The following is a 27,719-nucleotide window of genomic DNA, read 5'->3' as shown; positions in this document are numbered from 1 at the left end:
TTGTAAGAAAACCCGTTTATTTGATTCAATAGGGTGGTTCCGTAGGGGTGTCTACAGGAGAGGGTACAGTAGAACTTCTCGTCATGACCATAATTTGTTCCTTAACTTTGGTTGCAACCTGAACCTAATTTTGGAAAATTGGCACCTACAAAAAAGAAAAAATGGCACGGAAGGAGAAATTGGCCTCAAACAACAATAAAAATTGTGAATTTTTTGGTGGGAACCCGATTTGGTCTCGGTCAGAAGCATTAGTTACCAGAGATTCTACTCTATATTGAAAAAAACTAAGATGGCTGGCCATTCCATCATGATTTGAACCCACAGCTCTTTTATAAAACAAACATTCAAGGCACCATCATGGTTATTTGGATCTTCCCACTGACACGGTAAGCTAAACTTGTGGCGTTTCTTAAACCTCAGTCTCTTGTCAGATGGGCGGACCTTCAATTCCCAGAATTCCCCGCTGGCTGGGGAATTCTGGGAGTTGAAATCCACCTACAGGTAGTCCTTGACTTACAATAGTTCATTTAAGCGGCTGTTCCAACAGTACCAAAAAAATGTGTCTTATGACCGTTTTTCACCCTTACGACTGTGGCAGCATCCCCATGGCCATGTGATCAAAATTCAGACAGTTGGCAACTGTTTCATACTTATGACCATTGCAGTGTCCCCTGGGGGGGGCGTGATCCTCTTTTGCGACCTTCCGACAAGCAAACTCAACGGGGAAGCCGGATTCACTTAACGTCTGTGTTACTAATTTAACCACCACACCGATTCAACGAACAAATATGGCCAAGAAGAATCGTAAACACACTGAACAAATTTCTCACTTAGCAACGTGCATTCAGGACTCCATTGTGGTTGAACGGCGAGGACTACCTGTATCTGAAAGAGACCGAGGTGGAGAAACTCTCTTCTAAAGGCACAACTGAGAGCAGATAAGGCAATCTGTCTGAAAAGTCCACATTCCTGATAAAATTCTATATATTTTTTTAGTTTGTCAGCCATTTGGCAAGGCAGTTCTAAGTGTTTGCGGCAAGTGAGTGGGATTCTAATGGTTCGCACCGGTTCACTCAAACTGGTAGTAAAAAATGCTACAGTTTGGGCGAACCAATAGTAAAAAAAAAAAAAACAGGTACCGGTTTGGCTGAACCAGTTATCTCTTTTCTTTTCTTTCTTCTTCTTCTGATGATCAGCTGTTCTAACGATCAGCTGTTCCGACATTCCCCTCACTGTCTTACTGCTTCGCCCAGGAAGCTTCCCTGAGTCCCAGGAGTCAGAAAGGCGCTGTAGGGCTCCATATTCGACTAGGCCCGCCAGTAATACAAGAATAAAAGATGCTAATCGGGGATTCCCTCCCACCGGTGACGAAGTGGATGTGGAACGGGGATCCTTCGCACTGCTACCTGGGAGGGGGAGGCTGAATGGGAATTCCCATATGACATGGCTGGGGCGCTCCGCTATAGTGCGGGGAGGGAGGGATTTATGTTTACAGGGTGTTCAGGGAAGTAGAGGAGATCGGCGATAAGGAGGGTGCAAAGAGTTCGAAGCTATGGCATGGGAGTACAGCCCAAGTCACTAATTAGCCGTATTAGGAAACGTCGAATACATCGGCAATTAGAATAGGGCGGCGTACAGGAGGGAGCTGCGATTAGATGGGTGGAGTTATGCTATAAAGAGCGCCTCAGCCACGGGAAGGCAAACGCTCCCAGCGCTAACCGAGATCGGAATTCAAGCCGGCGTCGCCGGAGGGGATGTGCGTTACTTGTACTTAAATAAATGACTTGCATACATCAATGTTTGTTGGTTTGTGTCTTGGGGATGTGAACATCTTGAAGTACCGGATGATGGGCGCCCGGGAGTGTGTGTGTGTGCGCTACCAAAAAAACAAAACAAACAAAAAGGCCACGCCCACCCAGTCAAGATGGCCACAACCACCTAGACCCTCCCATCTTGAAGCACCCCCGCTGCACTCAAAAATGGCTGCCCAAGAGCTGCTTCTCTGAGGCCCGGAAGGTCAAAAAAAAAAGGAGTGCAGAGGGACAGGTGGGTGTTACAAAAAAGAAGCCACGCCCACCCAGTCACATGGCTACCACCACCTAGCCACGCCCACAGAAACGGTAGTTAAAAATATTTGCATCCCGCCCCTGGTTTGCGGGAGCCGTTTTTGAACCTCCGCCTCCTTCAGATCTCCGTTTCCTTCTGCTCTTTCCTTGCGGAAGAACGTTTGCGTCGTGGGGGATCTTCTCCTTCCTCGTTGCCCTCCATGCTAGAGGGGTAAGGCAGTTCCACCAAGCTGGGGGCGAACGGCCCCACCACCCAAGGCAGGGGGACGTTCTGCACCACGTAGTCCACGATCTCGTCCACCGAACCCCGGGCTTTGACGATCCGTTGACAGCTCTCAGCCAAGGTGCTGGGGGACACCTCCTGGAAGGAATCGGAGGCCAAGAAGGATCCGTTGAGGTCCTCCATCATGTGCCAGATCAGCTTGGCTTTGTCTTGGAGGCCGGCGGGCAGGCCCCGGAGCTGAGACACGAAGGTCAGATAGGAAAGCTGCAGCTGTCGAGTCAGTCCACGAAACATGGCCATCGCCCGGGACTCGACCTAGAAAACAGCACCCCAAAAATAGTGCTTAGGAAGTCAGAGGAAAAGATGCCCTAGAAAGTTTTGACTTAAAAAAAAAAAGTTTAAGCCCTTTTAAAAAAGGGTGCAAAAAAGGAAAGGAAAAAAGGAGAGGCTTCCCCCTCCTCCCAATAAGGCCAAAGGATTTGAAAGAATAGGATAGAAATAAGAACGGAATAGAATATTGGAATGTAGAACAGAATAGAATAAAAATAATAGGATAGTATGGAAATAATAATAGAATAGGATAGAATAGAATAGAATGAATAAGGAATAGAATAGAAATAATAATAGAATAGAATAGAAATAATAATAGAATAGAAATAATAATAAAATAGGATAGGATAGAATAGAAAATATGGAATGGGATGGAATAGAAAGAGGAGAATAGAAATAGAAAGAGGAGAGGAGAGAAAGAGGAGAGAATAGAAATAGAAAGAGGAAAGGAGAGAAGAAGAAAGAGGAGAATAGAATAAACAGAATAAAGGAGAACAGAAACAGAAATAAGACAAGAGAAGAGAAAGGAGGAGAAGGAGAAAGAGAAGAGAATTGAAAGAGGAAAATAATAATAGAAATAGAAAGAAGAGAAAAGAAAGGAGAAGGAGAGTAGAGTAGGGTAGAGTAGAATAGAATTCTTTATTGGCCAACTGTGGTCAGACATACAAGGAATTTGTCTTCAGTGCATAAGCTCTCAGTGTACATAAAAGATATAAATAAACTCTGATTATAATCATAAAATACATTCATCATGAATCATAAGATACCACACTTAGTGATAGTTATAGGATACTAAGTAAGCAATCGAAAACATACCAGGAAGTAAATAACACAATATAAATAATAAAGATACAAGCCACAAGATTATAGTGAAAAGAAGATAGAGTAGAGTAGAGTAGAGTAGAGTAGAGTAGAGTAGAGTAGAGTAGAGTAGAGTAGAATAGAATTCAATTCTTTATTGGCCAAGTGTGACTGGACACACAAGGAATTTGTCTTCAGTGGATAAGCTCTCAGTGTAGCTATAAGTGATGAATCGTGATCAGTGTCCTCATAAACACAGTACATTCATCATGAATCGTAAGAGACCACACTTGGTTATAGTCATAGGATACTAAATAAGCAATCAACATAAACCATACTAGGAAACGTAAATAAAACAATATAAATCATAAAGATACAAGCAACAAGGTTATAGTCGTAAGTACAAAAGGATATAGGGAATGGGAAAGATGAGAAGAAAACAGTAATATGGTCTTAGTAAATAGTTCGACAGTGTTGTGGGAATTTGTTTTTTAGCAGAGGGATGGCATGCAGGGGAAAAACTGTCCTTGTTGTCTTGTCTAGTTGTTCTGGTGTGCAACGCCCCATAACCTTGTTAATAAAATTGTGACGGTTCGCAAAGCTTAGGGGCAAAGAGGAAGACATACTACTGTTATTTCCACAGCCAGGAAGATAAAAAAGCAGGGATCATTAAATCGATTGAATAGTTTTATTCAAAGAGGAAAACATATTTTCATTGGGATATCCCTTCTGGATTTTGTGCTTGTGATGAAAAAAACTAACGAAACTTTGGTTTTGTTGAGCAGAAAGATTTGTCGTTGTCGAACAAATAGTAGTTATATGGTAAAGCAAAAAAGTCGAGTGTGTTTATCTTGTTTTGTGCTAAGGAGAGTCAGAAGTCATGCTTTCTTTCTTTCTTTCTTTCTTTCTTTCTTTCTTTCTTTCTTTCTTTCTTTCTTTCTTTCTTTCTTTCTTTCTTTCCTTCCTTCCTTCCTTCCTTCCTTCCTTCCTTCCTTCCTTCCCTTCCCTTCCCTTCCCTTCCCTTCCCTTGTGTCAACTCATAAAATATTTCTATGGTCTTTTTAGAGTGGCCAGCAGAAAGGGAGGGGGGAGCAGTGCGGCAGCTTCAGAAACCGAAACTGCATTCCATAAATGTTTTCAGAGATTGTAACTAGGTGACTGAAATTTCTGCAGCGCAAAATTCTAACTGGAGAGCATGCTTGATGACTCTGGGCTATGGAGGTGTCCCATTGGAGGATATGAATTAGGATACACTCAGGGGGTGGGGGAAAACCAGGGTCAAGGGTGACAATGAATTATGTGTCTCACAGTCAGCTACACCCAGGCAGTGCCAGACCTTTTAATTCCCAATAAATCCTTTTGAAGTTTTGGAAGTTTGGCTCGAGACTCATGATTTAAATGGGGGGAACTGCCGGAATCTGGATACCTTGTATCTCACATCCCCTTTTCCTTTCCCTTTCCTTTCATAAATTCATATTTATGACGGTTTCAGTGTCCTGGAATCAATTGATTGATTCACTTAGTGATTGATTCACTTAATGACTGAAATCTTGATTTCAGCTGTGGCCATAAATCAAATCAAACCAAATAAAATAAATAATAAACTAAAAGATAAAATAATAAAACAAAACAAAATAATCAAATAAAATAATCAAATAAAAAACTAAACTAAACTAAATAAAATAATAAATTCATAAAACAAAGCAAACTAAAGTACAATAAATAAGAATAAACAAAAATAAGAATAAAATAATAAAACCAACAAAATAAATCATACAATAATAAAACAAAGATAAAAAATAAAATAATAAACAAATAAAAGAAAAGAAAATAATAAACAATAAAATAAATAAAATAAATGAATAAAAACAAAAATAAATAATAAACTAACAAAAATAAAACAAAACAAAAAATAAAATAATAAAACAAAATAAAAACTAAACTCAAATATATGAAATAAATTAACAAAATAAAGTAAAATAAATCATAATAAAATAAAATAAAAAATAAAACAAATAAAAAATAAAATAAACTAACAAACAAAATGAAACAAAATGAAAAATAAAATAAAAGTAATAAATATAAAATAAAATAAACTAACAAACAAAATAAAACAAAACAAAATGAAAAATAAAATAAAATAAAAGTAAACAAATCAAATAAAAGAAAATAATAAAAAATAAAATAAATAAAATAAAGGAATAAAAATAAAATCATAAAAAAATAAAAGGATTGAATCTGGACCCAAGCAGGTTAGAAAAAAAAGGCAAAGCTACCTCTGTTTGTGCTGAGGAATCCAGTGGCCTGCAGTTCCGGGGATGCCTCTGGCTCCAGACCAGCCACATCTGATGGAGCTTCTCTTGGCCATTCTCCAGCGTCTGGTCCACCCCATCTCTGACATGTTGAATCTAACAAAGGGCAAAAAGCAGAGAGATGGGAGAAGTTGCCCCCAAAGGTTATTTTTTTTAACCAAAAATCTCCTGTCTTCCAGCACGCATAGCTGTACCTGCACAGCGCAAAATCCTGACCCAATGGGCGTTGACACATCCTAGCCTTCATTGCTCAAAGTCGGCAGCTTTAAGATGCATGGACTTCAACTCCCAGGATTCCCCACCCCAGCTCAGCTGGGGATTTCTGGGAGTTGGAAGTCCTCGCATGTCGTAAAATTGGGCGCGAATCACTTACCAACCGCTGTGCTTAGCGATGCAAATTGGGGTCGTAGGTCGGACTAGTTTACCTGCTTCTCTGACATCACTGCAAGTCAGCCAAAATGGGAGTTAAGCAAGCGTTTTGTCTGCTAAGAAGCACGAGCACCCAAAAGACGTAAACATTCAGGCAGAATAGAGTGGGAAGGGACCTTAGAGGTCTTCTAGTCCAACCCTGTTTAAGCAGGACACCCTATACCATTTTCAGACAAAGGGCTGTCCGGTTTCTTCTTACAAACCTCCAGTGATGGATAGAGCACCCACAACAAGCTTTTCCACTGATTAATTTGTCTGAGATTATAGAATAATAGAGTCAGAAGGGAATTTGGCGAGTGTCATGCCACTGACTCCGAGGGAGAGGAGGAACAGCCGACAGGGAGTGGAAGTGGGGCTCCGGAGGTTGTGGAGGAGGCTGGGGAAGGGCAGAGGCCGGCTGGGCAGTCAGAGGAAGACTCAGGCCCATCCCCTCTCCATCCTAGGGCATAAGGGAGAGATGTGAATGGTCTACAGGGGAGGAAAGGGCCCTGATCCCCTTCATGGGCTGCAGCTGTGACAACTGGATAAGAGGACGGACATGCGTATGGGCCAGTGCTGGAAACAAAGCATGGAAATATCTCTAGTTTATTGTTCCTCTCTGAGTTTGGCGTCCTTCCCAGTGTGTGTTCTGATATCTGTGGACGTCTTCAAGCCCTTATCTTGCCTGGTTTGGGTTGTTTTTTTACTCTTTATCATTTAAATGGCATTTCCTCCTTCTTGTAACTGCTGGTGGGAGAGTTTTTTTTTGTCTCCAGTCAAGGATATTTGGAGCTTGGAAGCAAAGTGAAGGAATAAAAGAGGCTTCACCTGTGACTGTGTTTATTTTGTATCCCACCCTGGGTCACCACAGAGGGCACCTAGTCCAACCCCCTGGTTAAGCAGGAGACCCTATAGTATTTCAGACAAAAGTCTATCGAGTCTCTTTTTAAAAACCTCCAGTGATGCAGCGCTCACAAATTCTGGAGGGAAGCTGTTCCACTGGTTAATTGATCTGAGATTCTAGAATAACAGAGTCAGAAGGGACCTTGGAGGATCATCTAGTCCAGCCCCCTACTCAAGCAGGAAATCTTAATACAATTCCAGACAAATGGCTGCCCAGTTTCTTCTTAAAAACCTCCAGTGATGAATCACCCATAACCTCTGGAAAAAAGCTGTTCAAAGAAGGCTCTTACCAGCACTAAGGTCTGGTGGAGCTGGCCCAGGGCATCCTGGGTGCTCTCCTTGGCATCTTTCAACTTAGCCAGGAAATGCGGGAAGACACGCTGGCGGAGTTTGCCGGACAAGGACCCCAGACGCACAAAATAGCTTTTTGGCTCCTCCTGCTGCGGCACCGTGCCGATTTCGAAGCCTTCCAAAGACGTAGCCAGTTCAGCTGGGAGAAGAAAAAAAAAACCAGACAACATGTCAAGAGCTTGGAGGTTCAAAGTAGAAGTACAAGAATAACAGATAACAGATAATCAGGGTTGGAAGGGACCTTGTAGGTCATCTAGTCCAACCCACTGCCCAAGCAGGAGACCCTACACCATTTCTGACAGATGGGAGTCCAGTCTCTTCTTGAAAGCCTCCAGTGATGAAGCTCCCACAACTTCCGAGGGCAACTTCTGTTCCAATGGTTGATCGTTCTCACTGTCAGGAAATTCCTCCTTATTTCCAGGTTGAATCTCTCCTTGATCAGTTTCCATCCATTATTCCTTGTCTGGCCTTCGGGTGCCTTAGAGAATAGCTTGACCCCTTCCCTCCTCTCTGTGGCAGCCCCTCAAATACTGGAAGGCTGCTATCCTGTCTCCCCTGGTCCTTCTCTTCCCTAGACTAGCCATGCAACTGTTCATCGTATGTTTTAGTCTCCAGTCTCCTCATCATCCTGGTTCCTCTTCTCTGCACTTTTTCTAAAGCCTCAACATTTTTTTTTTATAGTGCAGTGACCAAAACTGGATGCAGGATTCTAGGTGTAGTCTTACTAAGGCTTTATAGAGTGGTATTACTACCTCGCTTGATCTCAACTGTATCCCTCTGTTAATGCAACCTAGGATTGCATTGGCTTTTTTGGCGGCTGCTGCTCGACTGACTGGCAAAAACGTTTAAACGTAAATCAGATAAATGTTGGAAATGCCACCAGACACCTGGAACATATTACCACACGTGGTGGCCATGTACTGAAGCTAAGAGATACTGGACAATAATACACACGGGGGTTGGAAAATATGATAAAACAACACATAGACTTAAAACCTGAAATATTTTTTGTTAGGGATGATCCCTGAAAGTTATAGCAAAGAAAAGACATACTTAATTATTCATGTATTAACTGCAGCTAGAATACCGTATTTCTCATATAATAAGGCCGGGTCTTATTTTTTTTTTTTTTGAGCCCCGAAAAAATGGCTAGGCCGTCTTTTCGGGGGTGACTTAATTCCCCCCCCTTGCATCTTCGGGTGGGCAGGCGGCAACAGCTTGGATGTTGACCTCGGCGTTGGTGGGGCACTTCGTATCGGGGTCAACGCAGGCAGCACCATATCCGGGTGTGCAACAAAAGTACTTCCTAACGGCAAGCCCCCCCCCCGCCATTTCCCCCCCATTTCGCATGTTTTAATATAGGCCTTAATTTGTGGGGGAGGGGCTTAATTTCATTTCATGCCTATAAAACAGGCTGGGACTTCCTATTGGGGGAGGCCGTATTGTTGGAGAAACAGGGTAGTATTCGCTCAAAACTGGAAAAGGGAAAAGATTCTGATAGAAGAGAATGTGATTAGGGAAATATTAGAATGTGCAGAAATGAATAGGTTAACACTGGCAATTAAAGGAAAACAATGAACTGAATATTGTATACTCTGGGAATCATTTTATCAATGGTTGGAAAAGAAAAGCGGAAATTAGAAATTAAACATATGAATATAGAAGATATGTGTGTGTATACATACATACATACATACAATTACAAACTATTCTAAAAATACGAGTTCCAGGTATACTTGAAAAGAAACAGACATCATGCAATCTCCGGAACTTAAAATTACATACTAAAATTACATACTAAATTACATACTAATTACATACTAAAATTACTTACTAAGCTTTTGTCGGCCTCTGTTGACATTGTCAGAGTATTAAGCTACCATTACAAAGATCTTTGCCTTTATATATCATTAATGATATATAAAGGCAAAGATCTCTGTAATGGTAGCTTAATACTCTGACAATGTCAGCAGAGGCTGATAACACACTGTATAAAGAAAAGATGGAATGCTTGTAAAATAATTTATATTTTGTTCATTTTTTTTTTTTTGTTGCCAATTGATTGAGGTAAGTCGAGGACTTCATATATTATATATATATATATGAATATTATACATATATAATATATGAAGTCCTCGACTTACCACCAATCAATTAGGCAACAAAGGTCGCAAAATGAGGCAAAACCTCACTTCTCTCGCTTAACAAACCAAAATTTTGGGCCTCAGTTGTGGACATAAGTTGAGGACAACCTGACAACATCTGGATTAAGGAAAGCTGCTTAATTAGAAATTAAGTGTCACCTCATAAAATATTTCTATGGTCTTTTAAAATTGCCAACAGAAAGGGAGGGGGGAGCAGTGCGGCAGCTTGCAAACCGAAAGTGCATTCCGTAAATGTTTTCAAAGATAGTAACTAGGTGACTGAAGTTTCTGCTGTGCAAAATTCTAACTGGAGACCATGATTGATGACCCTGGGCTATGGAGGTGTCCCATTGGAGGATATGAATTACGATATACCCAGGGGGTTGGGGAAAACCAGGGTCAAGGGTGATAATGAATTATGTGTCTCAGAGTCAGCCACACCCAGGCAGTGCCGGACCTTTTAATTCCCAATAAATCCTTTTGAAGTTTTGGAATTTTGGCTCAAGACTCGTGTGATTTTATTGGGGGGGTAACTGCCGGAATCCTGACAATTAGCACCCACCGAGCTCTCGATCCGTCATGGGGAGGTAATAATCCACCAATTCTTCGGACTTGCCCAGCATCGTATCCACACCAGCGGTGATCATCTCGCCCACTCTGGAGCCCATAACGCTGTTCACACCCCCTGCCACGATGGAGCAGGTCATCTCCACGCTGCCCTGGACCGCTCCCTTGGCCACGTCCACCATCCCGCTCACGCCACTGGACACGGCTTCCTTCGCCCCGTTGACGGAGCTGGAAACGGCACCTCGGGCTCTGGTGACTTTGTTGGACAACAATTCCTTGGTGTCTGCAACCACCTAAGAAGGGAGAGGGAACTGTGAGAGGGATTTTGGAAGTCCGAATGGACAATCACTTAAAGGCGAGGCCAGCCAGGTGTGTAAGCTGCCAAAAAAAAGCCAACACAGTTCTAGGCTGCATAAACACAGGGACAGAATCAAGATCACGGGAGGTGTTGATACCACTTTATAAGGCCTTGGTAAGGCCACACCTAGAGTACTGCATCCAGTTTCGGCCCCCACCACATAAAGACAGATGTTGAGACTCTGGAAAGAGTTCAGAGAAGAGCAACCAAGAAGATTAGGAGACTGGAGGCTGAAACATAGGAAGAACGGTGGCTGGAATTGGGTATGTCTAGTTTGATGAAGAGAAGGACCAAGGAGAGACATGATAGCAGTCTTCCAATATCTCAGGGGCTGCCCCAAAGAAAAGGGAGTCAAGCTATTCTCCAAAGCCCGTGAAGGCAGGACTAGAAGCGATGGATGGAAACTAATCAAGAAAAGAAACAACTTAGAACTAAGGAGAAATTTCCTGACAGTTAAGAGCGATTAATTATTCCTCATAGGGAATAAAGAGGAGCGAAAGTGGGGAGTGGTGTTTGTAGGAGACAATTAATTCGTTTGATTAGGGGGGAAGATTTGTTCCTGACTCCTTGGCAAGTGTTTTCTGCTACAGCGTGGCGTTTGGAGGCTATCGGCCTGGCAACTCTCCAAGCCCGATAAAGGTCTGCAGTGGTAAAAATCTCTGTTGGCCAGGACTGTGATGGAAAGTGAATGAGAGGAATTCACATTATAGCCTAAATAAAAGGGGTTTTGTCAGGACGAGGAGAGTCCGCTTCGTGATTTTGGAAAGCCTAGGTCAGAACGACTGCTAAGCATCGTTGTTGACTTGATGGTCCCCCAAATCGCTCAATCTATCTTCTCTAAAAAAAAATTTTTTTTTTCCATCTTCTTAAGCCTACAGTTTTGGGTTTCTGCTGAAGTTGCTCGCCCGCTGGGAATGAAATCTTCCTCTAGATTTGCAAGCTCATACAGGGCGGGTTCAAAGATTTCCTGTCACGGCTGCAAATGTGGAAACAGGCCTTTAAAATATCACAATATTTCATTTCAGGCTAAGTTCCAGGAAAGGTGGATTCTCGTTATAATTCAATGCTTTCTTCGAATATTCATTGCAACAGCTTGCAATTCGGCGAAGCAACTGTTTAACCTCACGGTTTGCAAAATAATCTACCTAACTATCATCTATCTATCTATCTATCTATCATCTATCTTCTATTATTTCTGTCTGTCTATCTATCTATCTATCTATCTATCTATCTATCTATCTATCTATCTTCTATCATCTTCTATCTATCATCTATCTATCTATCTATCTATCATCTATCTTCTATCATCTTCTGTCTATCTATCTATCTATCTATCTATCTATCTATCTATCTATCTATCTATCTATCTATCTATCTTCTATCATCATCTATCTATCTATCTATCTATCTATCTATCTATCTATCTATCTATCTATCATCTATCTTTTATCTATCTATCTATCTATCTATCATCTATCTCTATCTATCTATCATCTATCTATCTATCATCTATCTATCTTCTATCATCTTCTGTCTATCTATCTATCTATCTATCTATCTATCTATCTATCTATCTATCTATCTATCTATCTATCTATCTATCTATCTTCTATCTATCTATCTATCATTATCTATCTTCTATCTATCTATCATCTCTATCTATCTATCTATCTATCTATCTATCTATCTATCTATCTATCTATCTATCTATCTATCTAAAGGATGAGTGTGTGTATGCTCCAGCATAACTCTGGAACGTCTTGAGCAATTTCAACCAAACTTGGTACACAGATTACTTTACTCTCTGGAAACGAATATTGTGGGGATAAGACACCCCCTAATACCCCTTGGGGTGTGTATTCTTAAGATACAGCCTGCTTTTGCCTTCAAATGGCTTCTACCGTACTGCCTTAAAATGGCTTCTACTGTACAGCGTTGTGGAGTTGCCATGGTAATGGCTTCACAGTACTCCGGAAAGTGGGGTGTCTCTCTGGTAACAGGGAAAATCCTGGTTGTTCCAGGTCACCGAAATCAGGGCTTTTCCTGTGTAATTCAGGATTAGGATAAATAAATACCTGGGCAATGCCAGGTTATCGGCTAGTAATTTTTTTTTAAAAAAAAAAACTGGATAGTTTCTGGGAAATTTGGATCCAAGGTGTGATGACCCAGGGTAGGATACAAAATAAACAGTCACAAAAACAGGCAAAGCCCCTTTTATTCCTTCACTTTGCTTCAAAGCTCCAAATATCCTTCACTAGAGACAAAAAAAACCTCCCCCACAAGCAGTTACGGAAAGGAGGAAATGTCATTTAAACTGAAAATGCCTATAAATTATAAAGAATAAAAACAACACCGAACCACACTGGAACAACTAACGGAACCAGGCAAGATAAGGGCTTGAAGACGTCCACAGATATCAGAACACACACTGGGAAGGACGCCAAACTCAGAGAGGAACAATAAACTAGAGATATTTCCATGCTTTGTTTCCAGCACTGGCCCATACGCATGTCCGTCCTCTTATCCAGTTGTCACAGCTGCAGCCCATGAAGGGGATCAAGGCCCCTTCCTCCCCCATAGACCACGCCATTCATGTTTCTCCCTTATCCTCTCCTCCCTGCGTGACCTAGGATGGAGAGGGGATGGGCCTGGGTCCTCCTCTGAATGCCCAGCCGGCCTCTGCCCTTCCCCAGCCTCCTCCCCAACCTCCGGAGCCCCACTTCCACTCCCTGTCGGCTGTTCCTCCTCTCCCTCGGAGTCGGTCTCCAACTGAGGCATGACACAGAGTTGTTGTTTTTTAACTGATGTGCACCTGTAGAAAATAGCCCAGTCCTGAATTAATTCACTCTAAAGAAATAAATGAAGGAATCCAGAGATTGCGTCTAAATAAAGGGATAAATATCCATTTTAAAGTAAGAGAGATGAGGAGGACGGGAAGAAAAAAAAATAGAGATAGTGTTGGATTTACAACCGTTTTGGTGACCGTTCACAAGAACACAAAAAAAGTGATGTGTGACAAATGTTCCCACTTACAACTGCCCCACATGGTCACGCGATCGAAATCCAGATGCTTGGCAACTGACTCACATTTACGATGGTTGCATTTTCCCGGGATAACGTGATCCCCTTTTGCGGCTTTCTGACAAGCGAAGTCAATAAGGGAAGCCAGATTCACAACCGCGTGACTAATTTAACACCCACAGTGATTTACTTAACAACGGTGGCAAGGAAGGTTATAAAATGGGGCAGAAGAACTCACTTAACGCCAGACATTTGGAGTTCAATTGTGCTCGTAAGTCAAGGGCTGCCTCTACTTGCCTAGAAGCGGTTTCGCCTCAACATTTCACCTCAAAATGAGGTATGTACGGAAATCCTTGAATCCAAGACTAACGGATGCAAAACGCTGAAGTGTCGGGAAAGGAGGTTTTGCACAACCTACTCGCTTGGTCCAAAGTACAGCTGCTTCGGGGAACCTACTCCCTGTAAAGATCCCGGGTCTGCCTGCCATCTTGGTTTTCTCCAGGACAGATGGGAGGCCACCCGGAGATCAATCAGTTGCTGAGGCAATAGGCTGACTCTGCGACATGATTCAAGCCAAAGTAGATTCATCTGTTCTCACCCAAGGCTTCCCAAAATCACAAAACAAGACTCCTCGTCCCGATAAAAACCCCTTTTTATTAGGCTAATGTGAATTCCTATCATTCACTTCCAGCAAAGTCCCGGCAAACGGTCTTTCAAGGGTGAATTATAACCACAGACCTTATCAGGCTTGGAGAGCTGCCAGGCCGATAGCTTCCAAATGCCATGCTGTACAAGAAAACACTTGGCAAGGAGAGTCACGAACAAATCTTCACACTAATTAAACGAACTAACTGTCTCCTGCAAACACCACTCCCCTTTTGTTCCTTTTTTATTCCCTATGGGAGGATCCATTCGCTATCTACCTGTGGCTTTACTCCCAAGCCGACCCTTGTTCCTTAGCAGTTCCCTTCTTCTGGCAGCTCTGTGCATGCGCACACTGGGAACAGGCTCCAGCTGTTCTTCTGTCCCACTGATATCCAACTCCGAAGGCAGCTGATAACTGTCAGACGGCCCTGGCCCCCATCTCTGTCTCCGATGCAGAGTACGTACCAGAGCCTTCTCCAGACTCCAGGACCGGCCCATGTTCCTCCCCAACCTCCTCAGTGTCTTGATTCTGCCGCCAGCTCTGCTGGCCGCTGGCGGGCCACAACATCATCATGAAATCGGAACGCCTGTGGCAAAGGGCCACTGACCTTGTCAGACGGCTGCTGTAAGATCGGTAGCTTCTCTTCCAGTTTATCCAATCCTTTGCACGCATATACACTGGCTGTTGCAACTGGGAAGAGAGACAGAAGCACGGCTCAGCTGGGTTCACACAATCCCCTTCACTGATGTAAGAAAGGTTTCTAAATCTTGACAATTTTCAGATTGCGTGGACTTCAACTCCCAGAATTCCCCAGCCAGCATCTGGGGACTTCAACTCCCAGAATTCCCCAGCCAGCATCTGGGGACCTCAACTCCCAGAATTCCCCAGCCAGCATCTGGGGACCTCAACTCCCAGAATTCCCCAGCCAGCATCTGGGGACCTCAACTCCCAGAATTCCCCAGCCAGCATCTGGGGACTTCAACTCCCAGAATTCCACAGCCAGCATCTGGGGACCTCAACTCCCAGAATTCCCCAGCCAGCATCTGGGGACTTCAACTCCCAGAATTCCACAGCCAGCATCTGGGGACCTCAACTCCCAGAATTCCCCAGCCAGCATGGATGGATTTCAACTCCCAGAATTCCACAGCCAGCATTTATGGATTTCAACTCCCAGAATTCCCCAGCCAGCATCTGGGGACTTCAACTCCCAGAATTCCCCAGCCAGAATCTGGGCACTTCAACTCCCAGAATTCCCCAGCCAGCATCTGGGGACTTCAACTCCCAGAATTCCCCAGCCAGCATCTGGGGACTTCAACTCCCAGAATTCCCCAGCCAGCATCTGGGGACTTCAACTCCCAGAATTCCCCAGCCAGCATCTGGGGACTTCAACTCCCAGAATTCCTCAACCAGCATTTATGGATTTCAACTCCCAGAATTCCACAGCCAGCATCCTGTTGGGGGAATTCTGGGAGTTGAAGTACACACAGCTTAAACTTGCCAAAGTTTTCTCAGGAATGGACCTTTATTTGCAAATCTAAACTATTTGGCAACACTTCAAAAAAAATAAAAAATACAAAGAGGCCAGCAATACAGCGGCTCTGCTGGGATCCCTAGAGGTTTTTTGTTTTTTTTTTTTCATCGCCACCACAACTTGCAAAAATTTGTTTCAAGGTGCTAGTCCTCAGGATTGCTTGAACAATGCCCAGGTATCAGACTTGTATTAATAGTTCATCAAGGATGCATGGCCGGTTTTAAGATTAAGACAGCCTTCATTCTAGGCAGAAGGGTTAGGAGATACCAGAGAGTCATCCAGTTCTCAATCTTGGCTGGTTTGAGACACGTGGACTTCCACTCCCAGAATTCCTCAGGCGGTATGCTGTGACTAGGGAATTCCAGGAAATGGAAGTCCACATCGGCTGGGGAATTCTGGGTATGGAAGTCCACGCATCTTAAAAGTTTCCGAAATAAACTTTTCGAAAGATCAGACTAGCCCAACCAGCTCCAACAAAAGAGGTCCATCATCTCGTGAAGCAGCCCGACCATAGAATCCGAAGGGGAGAAAAATATGGAAGGACCCTCAAAGGTCATTTAATCCATCCCGTTGGTCAACGTAGGGCTCTACAGCTTCACCCTCCCCCCCACCGTCCGTTTCAGGGCCCAGCTTTGGAGCCCATCTACTCCAGCCAACTTCCCCCAAAACGTTGCTCCGGCCTTCTTTACTCACGCTGAGGCTCCAGCCTTGTTACCAGAGGTTGGGCACCAAACACGGCTGCTGCGGTGAGGGTTTTCACCCCTTTCTCGGCCACATTGCAGACGGACTTCAAGTAGGGGCTCGTCTCCTTGGTGGAGGTATAGGCCGAGACCACCAGGTGGCAGGTGGAGCTCACCAAGGGAAGGTTGGCCACTCGATCGATCACGTTCTGCAGGGAAAGAATTCCTGATGAGTTCGACGTAAATCGGCTATTGATCCCGGCAGCCTTGACTTGGAGGGTTGGATGGAGGCTTGACCAGTTACCAAGAGACCTCAAAACTTCCCAATTGGACCCCAAGTTATCAAATGGCTGGTTGGGTTGTTTAGGGCAGAGGTCTCCAACTGTGGCAACTTTTAAGACTTGTGGACTTCAACTCCCAGAGTTCCTCAGGCAGCTTTGCACAAGTCTTAAAGTGGCCAAGAACTCTGGGAGTTGAAGTCCACAAGTCTTAGTGGCCAAGAACTCTGGGAGTTGAAGTCCACAAGTCTTAGTGGCCAAGAACTCTGGGAGTTGAAGTCCACAAGTCCTAAAGTGGCCAAGAATTCTGGGAGTTGAAGTCCACAAGTCTTAGTGGCCAAGAACTCTGGGAGTTGAAGTCCACAAGTCTTAGTGGCCAAGAACTCTGGGAGTTGAAGTCCACAAGTCCTAAAATGGCCAAGAATTCTGGGAGTTGAAGTCCACAAGTCTTAGTGGCCAAGAACTCTGGGAGTTGAAGTCCACAAGTCCTAAAGTGGCCAAGAACTCTGGGAGTTGAAGTCCACAAGTCTTAGTGGCCAAGAACTCTGGGAGTTGAAGTCCACAAGTCCTAAAGTGGCCAAGAACTCTGGGAGTTGAAGTCCACAAGTCTTAGTGGCCAAGAACTCTGGGAGTTGAAGTCCACAAGTCCTAAAGTGGCCAAGAACTCTGGGAGTTGAAGTCCACAAGTCCTAAAGTGGCCAAGAACTCTGGGAGTTGAAGTCCACAAGTCCTAAAGTGGCCAAGAACTCTGGGAGTTGAAGTCCACAAGTCTTAGTGGCCAAGAACTCTGGGAGTTGAAGTCCACAAGTCCTAAAGAGGCCAAGAACTCTGGGAGTTGAAGTCCACAAGTCCTAAAGTGGCCAAGAACTCTGGGAGTTGAAGTCCAAAAGTCCTAAATGTCAGCCTCGGAAGCCATTTTGTACTTGGAAGCTTTGAGGCTGCCACATTCAAATGCCTGGTAATTTGGGAAGGGGGATTTCATAGGGATGTGGAAGATTAGACACAACAACATTCTTTCTCAGCGTCAAGGACATGTTGCCCTGCGCTTGGAGGGGAGTGACTGGAGGGATGTCTCCAGCTGGGGTGAGGATTTGATTGGGCCCTGTGATGGACTGATGGGTGCAGGGGAAGGGAAAATCAATCAGGGTTTAAAAATAAGGGGGGGGGGGAATCCAGGCCTAGAAAACTTACCTGTTGCTCCAAAGGTTGGCCATCAAGAACCAGGTGAGTCCCCATTTTTGCTTCAGACGACATGGGTGACGCTGAAAAGCAGAAGAGAGGAGAATTGGAACACGCTGCCTGTTTTTTAAGAGGGTTTTAAAATTATGGGATGGGCAGGTAGCTGAAGGGATGCTATCATATTTTATTTCTTACTGGTTTTTAAAATGTTATCAGTGAAATCTACAAAGATAAAGGACAGCGATAATCTAAAGGTGGGGAGGAGAAGGAGGAGAGGAAGAAGGAGAAGAGGAGGGTGGAAAAGGGGAAGAGAGGAGAGGGGAGGAGGAGAAGAAGCGGAAGGAAGGAAGGAAGAAAGAGAGAGAGAGAGAGAGAAAGAAAGAAAGAAAGAAAGAAAGAAAGAAAGAAAGAAAGAAAGAAAGAAAGAAAGAAAGAAAGAAAAGAAAATACCCATTTAAAAAGTTTCAATGAAAATATTACGGCAAGAAACGTCATAAAATGGCCCAAAACTTACTTAACTATTTTTCCTGTTTTTTTAAAAAAAAACCTCTGGTATTTGTGTCTAGTCCTTATGATGTTTCTAGTCCTCGTGATGTAGCTAAAAACTAGAAATGACATCAGGAAAGGCTAAAAGTCAGATAGGTTGGCCCTCAGGGTCTCCTCTGGCTAGCAAGTCGCATTTTTTTGTACAGCGTAATCTTGAACTCCAACCGCCAGGGAGAAAGGAAGAGAACAGCGTAAAGGAATAAGGCAGCCTTGACGTTGCCACCCAAATACGCTCCGAAAATTAACTTCTGCCCCACTGGGCTGCTTGCCAAGGGCACAAAAAAAGGACCTTAAATTGGGAATGGCGAGCGTTCTTTCATGCTTGTGCCAAGAATGTCACCCTGTTGACGACTCACACAGAAATATAATCCCCCGGGTACAATATGTTCATACGAGACTGCGGCAGAATTATCTCCTTATTTGGTGACGATGATAACAATGGGGGTGCCAGGGGCCTCGAACCCCTGATTTAGGCAAACAGGCACCACCCCAAATCGTTCGTGTTTTCAATTGGAAGGAATAAAAACAAAGTAAGGGGTGGTTTTCTAAAACTTGCCTTTCAGCTTTGTAAAATAGACGTCAGCAAACTTCCACTCCAACCAATCACTCCGAGACAGGCACCTTCTCAAAAGTTCTTTTTATTTTTGGGTAGTAAACTGGTGCAACTGGGGAATCCCGAATCTGAAAGTTCCGGGCTTCTTTGCAATAAGTAAAAAAATTACAAATTCATCCCCCTGCACCCATCATCACATCACATGCCCCAATCGCCATCCATCCCAAGTTAAGACTTCCTCTCGCTTATGCACAAAATAACATGGCCTTTAAGTAGAAAAAGTGTGATGACCGAGGGTGTGGCACAAAAAGCAACCAAGTCATAAAAGTAGGTAAAGTCCCTTTGATTCCTCCAATTTGGTCTCCAATGTCCAGAAAAAAACTCTCCCAAGAACAGTTTTTAAAGGGAAGATATTCTGTCTGAACCCAAAGTACACATACATTATAAATAAAAACCAACACAAACCACAGCTGCAGCAATTAACAAGACAGGGCAGGATAAGGAATTGCAACTTCCAAAAGATGACGAAACACATACAGTTGAGAGGACATCAGAATCCAGATAAGACTTGACAAACAAAGATAATGCACGCTTTGCTTCCAGCAAGGTGCTGTGTGCAAATGCCCTTTTAAAAATTTGTTTTCCCAGCTGCAGCTAATGAAGGGGATCAGGGCCTTTTCCTCCCCTGTAACCCACATTGCTCCCGTCTCCATTCCTTCCTGTGTGCCCTAGGATGAAGAGTGGGTGGGCCTAGGTCTCCCTCTGAATGCCCAGCCAGACTGTGCCCTTCCCCAGTTTCCTCCACAGCCACTGGAGCCACACTCCCACTCCCTGTCAGCAGTTCGACCTCCCGTCGGAAACAGGTTCCAAACAGGGGCGTGACAAAAAGAGTGTAATTATGTCTAACTACACGCACTCCCCCTTCCACTTTCCCAGGCTCAAAATGTGGCAGCGTGGGAGCACGTGGTCTCAATATGGTTTCCAAAGCCGCAATGTACATAGATTATTACACAAAATGCCAATCCGATCTAAGGTACAGGCTGACGTACGACCCACAAACCCCTTAGGATCACAGTTCCAGGCTCAGTTATAGCTATCAGCGATTGTATAACATCTTTCTTCGGAAATAGTGCTAGGCCAACCAATGAACGGCTGATCAGATCTCCTTGAAGTGGTAAGGTAAAGCTACAGGTTCTCCTCACACATCCGTGCTAGTTGTTTCTGGCTCTACTCATCTCCGTTAGCAAAGCCAAAGAGCCAGCACCGTCCGAAGATGTCTCCGTGGTCATGTGGCCGGCATGACTAAACACACGTTCCCCTCACACATCCGTGCTAGTTGTTTCTGGCTCTAGGGGATGCTACTCATTTCCGTTAGCAAAGCCGAAGAGCCAGCACCGTCCAAAGACGTCTCCGTGGTCACGTAGCCGGCATGACTAAACACCGAAGGCGCACGGAACGCCATTACTTTCCCACCCAAGGGGTCCCTATTTTTCTACTTGCATTTTTTTTAACGTGCTTTCGAACTGCTAGGTTGGCAGAAGCTGGGACAGGTAGCGGGAGCTCACTCTGTGACGCAGACCTACACAGAATCCCTGCACCAATAAGTAGGACATGGCTGAATAACAGTAATTGCAAGAGGGATCTTGGACCATCACTTCAATATGAGCCAGCCGTGCGCTGCAGCTGCCAAAAAAGCCAACGCAGTTCTAGGCTGCATCAACAGAGAGACAGAAGCAACATCCCATGAAGTGTTGATACCGCTTTGTAAGGCCTCGGTAAGGCCACACTTGGAATTCTGCATTCAGGTTTGTTCATCACGATGTAAAAAAAGATGTTGAGACCCCGGAAAGAGTGCAGAGAAGAGCAACAAAGAGGATTAAGGGGACCGGAGGCTAAAACATATAAAGAACAGTTTGCAGGAATTTGGGTTTGTCTAGTTCGGGGGTTCCCCAAACTTGGCAACTTTAAGACTTGTGACTTCAACTCCCAGAATTCTCCAGCCAGCAAGTCTTAAAAGTTGCCAAGTTTGGGGACCCTGGTCTAGTTTTAATGAAAAGAAGGACCAAGGGAGACAGGATAGCAGCCTTCCAATATCCGAGGGGCTGCCCCAAAGAAGAGGGAGTCAAGCTATTCTCCAAAGCCCGTGAAGGCAGGACGAGAAGCAACGGATAAAAACTAACCTAGGAGAGAAGAAAGAAGCAACCTGGAATTTAGGAGAAATTTCCAGACAGTTAGAGCAATTGATCCGTGGAAGAATTTGCCTTCAGAAATTATGGGAGGATTTTAAGAAGAGACTGGACAGGCGCCTTGTCTGGAACGATACAGAATCTCCTCCTGGAGCAGGGGGTTGGATTAGATGATCTCCGAGGCCCCTTCCAGCTCTATTCTGATTGACTGAATGGTCCATGCTTGAGGGGGTGGGTTGGACTAGAAGATCTCCAAGGTCCCTTCAAGAATAACTCTTGTTATTCTGCAATCTGCATTAAATAAGGAACCAAACAAAATGCTGAATTCACACAGGTCACTTGAAGGAGCAGACTAACAGAATAATCGAAAGGGGCTCCGGAGGTCTTCTAGCCCAACCTCCACCCACCTATCTGTGGAAACTTATGGCCTTGTAGGCCCATTTCACGGGCAAAGGTGGTTTCCCACTGGTTGACAGTGGAAGGGGAACTAGGCTGTTGTCGTTTTAATCAGTTCCGGGCACTGAAAAGCAGAAACCAACCCTGTTCGAAGGGCAAGGCAGATCAATTTTATGCTACTCTAGTTCTGGGCTGACAGACTAGCCAAGATCCTTTTAATTTGGCCAGGAGCCAAAGTTCAGCAAATAACGTTTCTCTTTCAAGCATTAAATGTTTCAAGCCAATCAAAGATATTCCATCAAATTTAACAAGGAGAAACATCTTCATTCCCAAAGAGGAAGCTGAGAAAACGTTATTAACACAATATTAACAGAATAACAAAAGTTGGAAGGGACCTTGTAGGTCATCTAGTCCAACCCCCCCACCCAAGCTACACCATTTCTGAAAAATGGCAGTCCAATCTCTTCTTCAAAGTCTCAAGTGATGATGCTCCCACAACTTCTGTTCAATGGGTTGACCAGAGTTTCCCAGCTTTTGGTAAGAACTAATTGTAAGACTTTACTTTCTACTGTCCTACACTTAGGCAAGAAAAACTCAAAGGACACATATAAACCGGGTGAAACCAGGCTCAGTAGCAGGAACTGAGAGAGGGATCTTGGAGTCTTAGTGGACAACCAGCTAAATAGGAGCCAGCCATGTGCAGCAGCAGCCAAAAAAGCTAATGCAATCCTAAATTTTATTAACAGAGAGATACAATCCAGATCAAGGGCGGTACTAATACTGCTCTATAAAGCCTTAGTAAGACCACACCTAGAGTACTGCATCCAGTTTTGGCCACCACCCTATAAAAAGATATTGAGACTCTAGAAAAAGTGCAGAGAAGAGCAACCAGGATGATTGGGGGACTGGAGGCTAAAACATATGAAAAACGGTTACAGGAACTGGGCATGTGGTCAGCCTTCAAGATCTTCCTCTTTTCCTTTGCTTCTTTCTGGCTGCCATGAGTAACGGGGTGGTGGTGGAAGTGGGAAATGTATGGGATGTAAGCTGCAAATGTTGCTAACTAATATTGTATAAACTGGGGAGGACGTCTCATTCCTGCTTAGCTTTCTCTTCTCTGCACGACTGCAACCCTTTATCTGAGTAAACCAAGGTCAACTAATCATCACCAGCTGGAGATGTCCACACGATGAAGTTCACAACTTTTAATTGGAAGAACCGTTGCGGATGGGAACATTTCACTCCCTTGATATATGTGATGTGCGTGCCTAATTACCCAGATTCAGAATTTCTTGTTGCTACCACTGACTTCCAGTAAAAGATATCTTTTCTCTAATTACAAGAGTCTAAGTATTTCTTTCCTGGATTTTGAATGGAGCACCAGCTGACAACATGGCTAGTCTAGTGAAGAGAAGGACCAGGGACTGGAAATTGGTTGTACATGTATATGAAATTCTGTGGGAATATTTCCAAATACTTTTTCTCCTCTGGCTGATTTTTTTAAGTTCCAGAGATTAATGCCTCATATTTACCTCAGTCCTGATACACGGTTTTAACCATAGGTAAGAAGATCACACCTAGAGTTCTGCATCCAGTTTTGGTCACCACACTATAAAAAGATGTTGAGACTTTAAAGTGCAGAGAAGAGCAACCAGGATGATGAGGGGACTGGAGACTAAAACATATGAAAAACGGTTGCAGGAACTGGGCCTGGCTAGTCTAGGGAAGAGAAGGACCAGGGGAGACAGGAGAGCAGTCTTCCAATATTTGAGGGGCTGCCACAGAGAGGAGGAAGGGGTCAAGCTATTTTTTAAAGCACCAGACAAGGAATAATGGATGGAAACTGATCCAGGAGAGATTCAACCTGGAAGTAAGGATAAACTTTCTGACAGGGAGAACAATCAATCCATGGAACAGAAGTTGCCTTTGGAAGTGTTGGAAGAAAATGTCCTTCTGCGTTCAGTTCCAAGTGGGGAAAAGACCCTGGAAACTTGGAGGCTGTTTGGAAGGTTTAATGTTGGACAGGAGGACCACATGGCCTGGAGCCCCAGAGTGAAAAGGAAGGATGACCACATGCTTCAAGGTGAAGGAAAGGATCAAGAAAATGGGTTGAGGTGCTGAGAGTGCCTGGGTTTGATAACCTTTGTTGGGATTTGAATTGGAGCTTGTATTCTGATTGGTTGTCAGACTCCCATGAGGCCATGCAGGGGCAGCTCTGTAGGCTGTCCTGAGTTCCAGGCTTGGTTGAGCCTGGCTGCATGATGATGCACTGAAAAGGGCTTTTGGCAATTGCTGTAGCTTTACCTGGAGATCTTTGTTATGTAAACTATTCCGGCCCATGCCTTAATGGCTCACTCATTAACAAAGGTGGGGGCAGGTTTCTGCTTCGTGGGGGTGAGTTTCTGCTTCGTAGTTTCTATTCTTTTTAGAGGAAATATTCTGCCTTTTTAATATTTCCTAGGATATTTCACTTTTCTAGGAGAAGGGTGGGTGCCAACTTCCTACAGAAGTTGTGGGAGCGCCCTCACTTGAGACTTTCAAGACGAGACTAGACTGCCTTCCGTCAGAAATGGTGTAGGGTCTCCCGCTTGGGCGGGGGGTTGGACTAGATGACCTACAAGGTCCCTTCCAACTCTGATTATCTGTTAGATTGAAGTGACACAATGGCGCTGAATCGCACTTATCCCAATTATCACTTATGCTTGGCAACCAGCACGTATTCATGATGGCTGCAGCATCTTTGCGAGTGTGTGTGTATGTGTTACGCAATCACATTTGTGGCCTTCCCATCCGACTTTCAGCCAAGTCAACAGGGAGAAACCCGCTTCACTCAACAACCACATGATCCATTGAACGGCTACCCTCTCTCTCGCTTAACCACCCATGGGAAATAAAGGCCATCAAATCACGAATGGCTCACTTAACAGCCGCTCTCGCCCAGCAACGAATATCCTACTCTCAATTGTGGTGGTGAAGTCGAGGACTACATTAAAGTATCCTTTCACTTCTCGAAAATCAACAGGGTCAGGAGTCAGGAACTCCAACGCGCTCCAAATCCTCTGTTTTTATCAGCCAACAATCTCGTCACCATGTCACAAAAACAGGTGCTGAGACAGAGTGCAGAGAAGAGCAACTAAGACGATGAAAGGCCCGGAGACTAAAACATATTATGAAGAAGCGTTGCAGGATTTGGGTTTGGCTAAGTCGAGAGAAAAGAAGGACTGGGGGAGACATGTTAGCAGGATTCCACTACTAGCTCGATACTCATGCTTTGCTACGAAAACTATGTGGTCGGGCTTAGTTTTTTGGGACGAAAATAAGCTACATGAGGGCAGGATGAGAAGCAATGGATGGAAACTAACCAGGAAGAGAAGCAACCTGGAATTAAGGAGAAACTTCCCAGTAGGGAGGACAATTAACCAGTGGAACTACTTGCCACCAGAAGTTGCGGGTGCTTCAGCACTGGAGGGTTTTAAGAAGAGACTGGAGAGCCAGTGGTCTGGAATGGTACAGGGTCTCCTGCTTTGAGGAGGGGGCTGGACTAGATGACCTCCAAGGTGCCTTCCAGCTCTATTCTGATTGACAGTTTCACCCAAAGGTTGTAGAAGGAAGAAGGAAGCTCTGGTAGTGATTTCTACTTTTTTAAGTCTAATAAAAACTTATTAAAATCACACCTAGCCTATATCTTTCTTGTTAGTATCTAAATAAAAGAACTGTTAAATTCTGGAGGGAACAGTAATAGTAGTAGTAGTACTACTACTAGTAATAGCAATAAAATAATAATAATAATAATAATAATAATAATAATAATAATAGTCATTGACATTGCAATACTTGGTGATGCACGAGTTGTAGACACACAGCAAGAAAAATATCACAAAGTATCGGGACTTACAAACTGAAGTTGAGCGACTTTGCAAAAAGAAATTGTGTGTTATCCCAATTGTAATTGGAGCCCTTGGAGCAACACCTAAAGGGCTGCCTCGCTGTTTGGAAATCCTGAATTTATCAGACTTGAATACCCTGATTCTACAAAAAACCACCCTACTTGGAACAGCATATATCCTCCGACGCTACCTGAACAGTTCCTAGGTCCTTGGTTAGGACTCGAGCTATTGAGCTACCAACCAGCCCCAAAGACTGTGAATCTCACTAAAGATAAAATAATAATAATAATAGTAATAATAATCTAGAAGCATGTAGAGACTTACAACCATTCATTTATTAACTGTCCAAAGTTACAATGGCACTGAAAAAAAAAAGCGAGGTAGGGCCATTTTTCACACTTATGACCGTCACAAGCACTCCCTTGGTCCCATGATCAGAATTCAGATGTTTAGCAACTGATTCGTATTTATGAGGTCTGCAATGTCCCAGGGTCATGCGATTTCCCCCTTTTGCGACCTTCTGGCAAGTAAATTCAATGGGGAAACCAGATTCATTTAACAACCAGGTTACTAGCTTATCAATGGCAATGTTTCGCTTAACAATGAAGGCAGGAAAGGTCATAAAATGGGGGCAAAACTCACTTCACTACAGAAATTTTGGGCAGGATCGTGGTTAAAAGTCAAGGGCTAACTCTTATGTGTGTGCCTGCACGTATTCAGGATGTGTGTGTCAGTGTATGTGTGAGAGAGGGAAAGCTAGAAAGAGAGAGAAAGGCAGGGGGAACTGGAGGAAATAAATATTTTTAATGACACCCATCTCATCTGTCTCTGGGTAACTCACAACAACAATCCAGCACAAACAATATATACTAAATTGCCTAACTCACAACAATCCAACACAAACAATACACCAAAACTGCTCAACTCACAACAATCTAACACAAACAATATACCAAATTGCCCAACTCACAGGAACAATCCAGCACAAACAATACACAGAGGTATCAAAACTGCCCCTAAGTATTTTTTTTTTAAAAAAAACACAAAATCACGATTAACAGCTGGATTCCTTCGACCTCAGCCAACTTCTCCTTTTAAAGGAAAGTCCGAAAGATCCCATATAGGGGAAGGAATAAGTTGACATCACTCCAGGGTTGTTTTTTGTTTTATTTTACCAAATGGGAGATCTTTTGCAAAAAAAACCCAAAACCTTTTATTTTAAAAAGCCAGTTTTGTTCTTCCAACCTCGAAGAACTTTGAAAACAGCAAAACCTGGCATAAAGATGATTTTTTAAAAAATAAAATCTTTTTTAAAAAAATCACCCTCTCAAAAGGGGCACAAGGATTTTCATTGTTTGGCCTCTTGGCTTGTAATAAGACGACTCGGGGAAAAAAAAAGAAACTTTTTAAACATTTAAAATGTGTTTTTATAAAAAAAGAAATTCGCAGCAGAAGAAACCACGCGATTAGTCGATCCCTGTACGGGAAATAGTCTGATCGAGTTTGGGTATGCAAGAAGCAACCCCTATACGAGTTTCAAGAAAGCACAATAGAAACTTGCACGCACGCGTTTCTCACGCGCCAGTTTCCCCGCATTAAAACTTCTGGATTTCCCCTTAATATTGGGGGAAAGTCTCCCTAGAAGCCGGGGGCTCCACTTCCCACGCTTTTCCTCCCCGTTGCACGTAAGTTTCCGACCCGGCGGAGCTTACTCCTACCCTAGGACTCCCGTGTGAATCGACGTCCTCGTTCCCAACTCGACCCGCAAAAGCGTCACCGATGGTAGGTAAGATTGCAGCTGCTCTCGGTGGGCGTGGTTAGAACGTTGGCCCGGGAATTTTCCGTTCCATCGCAGCGCGTCGGAACCAATCAGCGCGTCGGAACCAATCAGCGAAGGGGAGGGCTGGACCTCCAGCCAATGAGGAAAGAGACGAGACGGCAGCGGGCGAGAGGTGGGGGAAGCGGTGGGAGAGAGAGAAACTTCGTGCTGCACGTGCTTTGGATAGATAATAATAATAATAATAATAATAATAATAATAATAATAATAATAATAATAATAATAATAATAATAATAATAATAATAATAATAATAATAATAATAATAATAAGCCCCGGGATATTTTCCGGAGGGGGGAAGGAGGCAAGGAAAGGGGGGAACGGCACTAGAATGGGTGCAGATGGAGTGGGAGAAAAAAAGAAAGTGCCTCTGAGCATATGCAGAAGGTGGCCTAGAGGGAATAATAGGACATAGATGGCAAGGTTTATAGTTCGGATATAAGGAGGAACCACATCTAGGGTGCAGGCAATGAATTCTAAAAAGCAGGGCTCTCCGAATTTGGCAACTGTGAATAT

General features: G+C 43.8%; 1 protein-coding gene across 1 annotated transcript; it reads right to left on the bottom strand.

The window, feature by feature from the left end:
* On the bottom strand, positions 1-27,175 carry LOC113449290 (perilipin-3-like). Its single transcript, XM_026720345.2, has 8 exons — positions 27,085-27,175; positions 17,811-17,881; positions 16,355-16,550; positions 14,738-14,820; positions 10,101-10,398; positions 7,334-7,533; positions 5,697-5,828; positions 1-2,604 (listed from the first exon to the last, which is right to left on the bottom strand). Exons 2-8 carry the CDS (start codon positions 17,871-17,873, stop codon positions 2,185-2,187), a joined length of 1,392 nt encoding a protein of 463 aa, XP_026576130.1. The 5' UTR covers positions 17,874-17,881; positions 27,085-27,175; the 3' UTR covers positions 1-2,184.
* Positions 27,176-27,719: the final 544 nt, after the last annotated feature.

Source organism: Pseudonaja textilis, chromosome 1, assembly GCF_049901715.1.
Source record: "Pseudonaja textilis isolate UNSWEBS1 chromosome 1, rPseTex1.2, whole genome shotgun sequence".
Classification (NCBI taxonomy): Eukaryota; Metazoa; Chordata; class Lepidosauria; order Squamata; family Elapidae; genus Pseudonaja; species Pseudonaja textilis.
This window is presented reverse-complemented; position numbering and strand designations above follow the sequence as displayed.